Source organism: Tauraco erythrolophus, chromosome 2 (genome assembly GCF_009769465.1).
Source record: "Tauraco erythrolophus isolate bTauEry1 chromosome 2, bTauEry1.pri, whole genome shotgun sequence".
NCBI lineage: Eukaryota > Metazoa > Chordata > Aves > Musophagiformes > Musophagidae > Tauraco > Tauraco erythrolophus.
The window spans coordinates 69,154,935-69,160,966 of record NC_141466.1 but is presented as its reverse complement, the minus strand read 5'-3'; the positions used below and the strand labels follow the sequence as shown (position 1 = coordinate 69,160,966).

The 6,032-nt window shown below is 44.4% G+C and overlaps 1 protein-coding gene across 1 annotated transcript; it reads left to right on the top strand.

Annotated features, from left to right (window-relative positions):
• The first annotated feature begins 1,338 nt into the window (after nucleotides 1–1,338).
• On the top strand, nucleotides 1,339–3,723 carry LOC147529199 (gallinacin-9). The gene is made up of 2 exons (XM_086625643.1): nucleotides 1,339–1,396; nucleotides 3,590–3,723. The coding sequence occupies exons 1-2, from the start codon at nucleotides 1,339–1,341 to the stop codon at nucleotides 3,721–3,723; spliced, it is 192 nt and encodes a 63-aa protein (XP_086481769.1).
• Nucleotides 3,724–6,032: the final 2,309 nt, after the last annotated feature.

The window sequence follows — 6,032 nt, the reverse complement described above, 5'->3', positions numbered from 1 at the left end:
AGAATCTATAGAATAGTTTGAGTTGGAAGGAACCTCAAAGATCATCTAGTTCCAACCCCCCTGCCGCAGGCAGGGACACCTTCCACTAGACCAGGTTGCTCAAAGCCTCATCCAACCTGGCCTTGAATACTTCCAGGGATGGGGCAGCCACAGCTTCTCTGGGCAACCTCTTCCAGTGCCTCACCACCCTCAGAGGGAAGAATTTCTGCCTTAAATCCAATCTAAATCTCCCCTCTTTCAGTTTAAAGCCATTACCCCTTGTCCTATCACTACACAACCTTGTCAAAAGTCCCTCTGCAGTTTTCTTGTAGCCCCTTTAAGTACTGGAAGGCTGCTAGAAGGTCTCTCCAGAGCTTTCTCTTCTCTAGATTGAACAACCCCAACTCTCTCAGCCTGTCTTCATAGCAGAGGTGCTCCCACCCTCGCATCATCTTCATGGCCCTCCTCTGGACTTGCTCCAACAGCTCCATGTCCTTCTTGTGTTGGGAGCCCCAGAGCTGAATGCAGCACTGCAGGTGGGGTCTCTGGAGAGCAGAGTAGAGGGGCAGAATCCCCTCCCTCGACCTGCTGCCCACGCTGCTTTGGATGCAGCCCAGGACATGGTTGGCTTTCTGGGCTGCCAGCGCACATTGCCAGCTCATGTTGAGCTTCTCATCAAGCAACACCCCCAAGTCCTTCTCCTCAGGGCTACTCTCAATATCCACAACCCTTTCATCCCTATCCTGCCTTCTTCACTTGCAGCTCTACAACTCTGGTCCAAGCAAGGACTGACGCTCTGATCCTCTCCTGCATTCAAGGAGAGCCTGTTGCCTCCTTGTTTCACGCAGCCTTGCAGGCCAACTGCCCTTCCTTTGCTGCACTCACTGTGCCTGGTGGCTGGAGGAGAGGACAGGCTTTCACAAGATCGTGGCCAAGAGCCATGGGGCACCAGCAGATCTGCATGGTTTGCAGTATTGTGGATCACAGGAACCCACCTCCCTCCTCCTCCAATCCTATGTCCTCCCCGGGTGCAGCCCATCAGCTGGCACAGGGTATGCAAGCACAGAGTAATTTGGCTGCTCGGGTCAGCTAGCACGATACAGTCATTGCTCAGGTCAGGCATCTTCAAATGTATTTAGTTGCAACATCTTCATACATCATCAGTCTCTATAGTAATAGGTCAATGAACTCACTATTCTTCACATAACCACTCCTCCGCCCCCCTAGTCCTCTGCACTGCTCCATCCCAGAGCCTTTATAAGTAAAGGAACTAACCATCTTCTGTCTCAAACATCAGCTTCTGTCCATCTTCGAGTACCTTCATACTTGCAAAGACTATCCCACTACCAGCTGACAGTCATGAGAATCCTTTTCTTCCTCATTGCTGTTCTCTTCTTCCTCTTCCAGGCTGCTCCAGGTAAGACTGAAAATAGATGAGATGGAGGCTAAAAGGATGGATGCATGTGCTGATAAGTCTAGTAGAGCCCAGTGAGGAGGTTCAGATTACCTCTGTGCTTTTGGACTCCAGGACTTTGATATTAGAAGTCCCCTTCCCTAGTCATAATCTTAATCTTTAAGCTGTTGAGTCAATAGTCTTCCTGATGGTTCCAATCACATCATGACATGATGAGAAAAAAGGTGCTCCTGTATATTGAGGCAATTCTTAGGATGGTACTTAAGACACTACCCTGCAATGTGAGAGCTTTCTCTTCTTACTTCCACACTCACACCTCCTGGCTGTGTATTCTAAATTAGTAGACCTCCTATATTTTTGGAAAAAAAAGTAGTTGTGACTGTGGATCTTTGCTGGAACTCTATACTGTCCGTGTGCATTAAATGGATTTAGAGCACCTGCATCATTCCAGGCTGTTTGGGGGACTTCAGAGAATTTTAAGCTATCTCCATCCTTGCTTTAGTTTGCGGTAGACTCAAATTTCTACCTACTTTCCTAGAACATCAAATGTCTGTCTACTCAAAGAAGAGATGTAGAACCACTTAGGCCAAAAAAAGCACTTGTAGGAGCTTTAGACAAAGTCTGTACTACATGCTTCTGGATTGCTTTCTTGGACTTCTCCTATTTTACTCATCACAAAAAGTATTCTCTATTTCAAAACAAATTGTGATCCCTGGCGATGGCTGCAGGGCTGGTGTAATTCCAGTAGAGTCTCTGGGAAAGGGCAACAAGCTATTTTACATCTCTTCCTGAAGACTTACACACAGAAAAGACTCATAACACTATAGGGCTTTTTGATTTAGGAGACAAGGGAAACCAAGGTCTAACAATGCCTTTACAATCAGCTGAGTGAAATTAACAATGCACAATCCTTGAATAATAAGTGATTAAGAGGAAAGACTTGAGAACCACTGGGGAAAATTGGTTGAAATATGGTAGATCTAATTTAGAATAGAGCTTGCATGCCTTTCAAATTAATCACAGAGTCCAATTTGATGATAAGTGTGGATTGAGCAAGGCACAGAGAGTTCTGAGTGAGGTGATCTGGTTTACGCTTGGCAAGAAGTTGAGGCAGCTGATAAGGGCCTCTTCTGCCTTTTAAGTGCCCAGATGTACAAGGCTCCAGGTGATATAAGAGATCCATTTAAATCACACAAATATAAGACAATTTGAATCTCAAGCTGAACATCACAGTGGGAAAAGGTAATGGTTAATCTGGAAATACTCTGAACCCAAACTTGGGGCTAGCTTTTCAGCTGGGATAAGCCTGGGCAGATCCCCTGATGATGATGGAGCTGCAGTCTTTGCCACCCCTAGAACATTTAATCCTTCTGTTCTGAACATATCAGCATGGTAAAACCATTGTAACAGCTAGCTAAACCATGCACAACACTAGTGACAAGTCACTGTCTTTATTTTATGGTGCATATTTAAGTGCATAAAACATTTTCATCAGGCAACTGTTAATCCCATTGGTTTAGATGTGATTAAGATTTATCTTCTCTGAAGTTTTATGTCATCTGTGTTAGCTGTACCATATTTTACACAGTAACACAGTGCACAGGTTTCCTGTGAGCATGCCACTCATACTCACAATACTCAATGCTTCCTGTGAGGAAGTTATTTATTCAAAGTAGGAGACAAAGGTTATGAGTCATAAATGTGCTTTACATTTGGAGAAACTTGAATTGAAAGTTTGAAGAAACTCAGTTAGGACATTTTTATTTGAACATCACCACTTTCAATTCTGAGAGTAATGTGAGATTAATGTTAAAAACACATTTTTCTGTGTTTCCTATGGCTTTTTCATATAACATAGTATTTCTGTATGTAACTGGAATGACAAGTACATGTCTCCAGGAGAAATGCTAAGGAAGCAGACAATTATCTTCAGGCTGTTATTAATCAGGCAGACTGACTCTCCAGGCTGTAAGGGAGAGATGCTAGCATTACAGCCTTCTGTTCTAGCTAATTTGCATTTCATATGAATGTAAAGACCTCAAGAAAGTGTGATCAGGTTACCCCAAGCCCCAGCTAGGCACTGTGGCAGGAAACCACCTATCAAGCCAGGTAAATCCTATGCTGCAACTCTCCAACCCTCTGTCTTGACAAACGAACATGATTTTTCCCTTGGGTTTTGGTTTTAATTTTTTGCAGCTTACAGCCAAGAAGCTGCTGACACCTTAGCGTGTCGGCAGAACCGGGGCTCCTGCTCATTTGTTGCATGCTCTGCTCATCTGGTTGACATCGGGACCTGCCGTGATGGGAAGCTGAAATGCTGCAAATGGTAAGACAAATTTCCCCCAGAGAAATGCTGCTACACTGTGAGCAAATAGACTTATTGGGCTTTTCCTCCTTTTGGCATGAAAGGAGACCACCTTCTCCAGCCTCCCTACACTCTCAAAAAAAACCCCAACCCTTTAATTGTTGGGTTTTATGTGTGGTAACAAAAAGGCAGACACCTTGAAAACTGCCAGGCTACTTTCTCTGAAAAACCACAGGAAGGATTTGGTGATGAGCAAGGAGGGATCTGGAGTCTGCAGATGAAGGTGCCAGGGCCAGCTGTCTTTGCAAGGGAGATGTTTTCTCCATAAACTCACTGAGACTAAACCTCAGCTGTGGCACTAATGAGGTGTCAGCACACACTCAAGCCTACACCCTTTGAACATCCATATCATAGAATCATAGACTGGTTTGGCTTGGAAGGGACCTTCAAGATCATCTCGTTCCAACACCCCTGCCATGGACAGGGACACCTTCCACTACATCAGGTTGTTCAAAGGCTGATTCAACCTGACCTTGAACACTTCTAATGATGGGGCATCCACAACTTCTCTGGGCAACCTGTTCCAGTGCCTCACCACCCTCAGAGAGAAGAATATCTTCCTTATATCTAATCTAAATCTGCCCTCTTTCAGTTTAAATCCATTACCCCTTGTCCTATCACTACATACTCTTGCAAAGTGTCCCTCTCCAGCTTTCTTGATATCACTAATAACATCTAATATCGCTGGTAACATATCACATATCACTAATAACTTCTTCCAGCATGAGTCTGGTACTAGGGCAGAACCAGCTCACGCTCAAACTCTGTAGGGTGAACTCAAGCAACCGGAGACATCTCTGAGGACTTCCTCTCAGTCCACACAGGCAGCAGCATGGAGGTTCACACTACCAAAAAAAAGCTTATCTGCACAGAATAACCAGTAAGCAAGTAAGGACCCATAGTGGGGATGCAGTTCTCCTTCTGGGTTACCTGATCTGGTGCAAAGTGCCAGATATTAGATCGAAGTGCCACAGGATGTTTTCTACCCTCTAGCATGTTTTCATCAGCACCAGCAAGAAAACATCTGCATTTGTAGCAGATATCCCGCCCAGTGATGCTGTAATATGCCATGGTCCGGCTCTGCAGTTCGTAGCATTTCATACTGTACATATATATATTGTTTATTTTTGATGATTTGCATTTCTATTTAATCTAATTTGGTTTCTGTGAGACAACATGCTGAAGGATGCAAATAAAGGGAGAAGCCTTGTCACACTTTTTCATCGAAAAAGGGCATGGAGGAAAGTGAGAGGATCAGCCACTTTCTCCAGTGTAGCTCTTTATTCCTAAACTAACTTTATTCTTAAACTACACCCTGGCAGGTATTTTGGATTACCAGCAGCTGCAGCCAAACAGCTGTGATGTGTGCTGAGTAGTAACATCCACATCCTCCATTTTAATCTGGGTTGTCTTATGGCCAGAAACACAGATCAACAGCCCAGATCACAGGGATGTCTGGTAGTCTTAACCCTGTCTGTTACCTTATGTCTATGGTAGTCTGAGATGGCAAGGTGTAATGTACTTGTTTGGTGGACTAGCGAAGCACCTGACTTTTCTTTGCAGGACACCCAGTTCCTAAAACTGACACCTCACTGACCACATAGACAAGAGCTCTGGGCATCTGAGACGTCTCTCGTCTTTTGACATCGATGGATCCCGGCCTTGGTGCAAGCCTGAGGAGCCTTTCCCATGGGGGTGAAGACCCTTAGGAGCACAAGAAGATCTGAGAAGTTCTTGTACTCTCATAAAGAGATTTGCAGCTTCAATTCTAATAAAAGCAAGTCACTGTGAAACCACATTGCTGATAGTTTCTCACACATCAGGATGGATTTTGCTGTTCTTCTTGTCTATAAAAATCAACCTGTAAATGAAATTTATTTAATTAAATTAAGTTAATTTACATGCATGTGCCACTGAGTCTTGTTAAATCATAGAATCATAGAATGGTTTGGGTTGAAAGGGACCTCAAAGATCATCTACTTCCAATCCCCCTGACATGGGCAGGGACACCCTCCACTACACCAGGTTGCTCAAAGCCTCATCTAACCTGGCCTTGAACACCTCCAGGGATGGGACAGCCACAGCTTCTCTGGGTAACCTGTTCCGGTGTTTCACCACTCTCATTGTAAAAAATTTCTTCCTTATATCCAACCCAAATCTCCCCTCTTTCAGTTTAAAGCCAATGACCTTTGTCCTATCACTACACACTCTTGTAAAAAGCCTCTCTCCAGCTTCCTGCAGAGTGTCTGTGTTGCAGAGATTTGTGTGGCAACA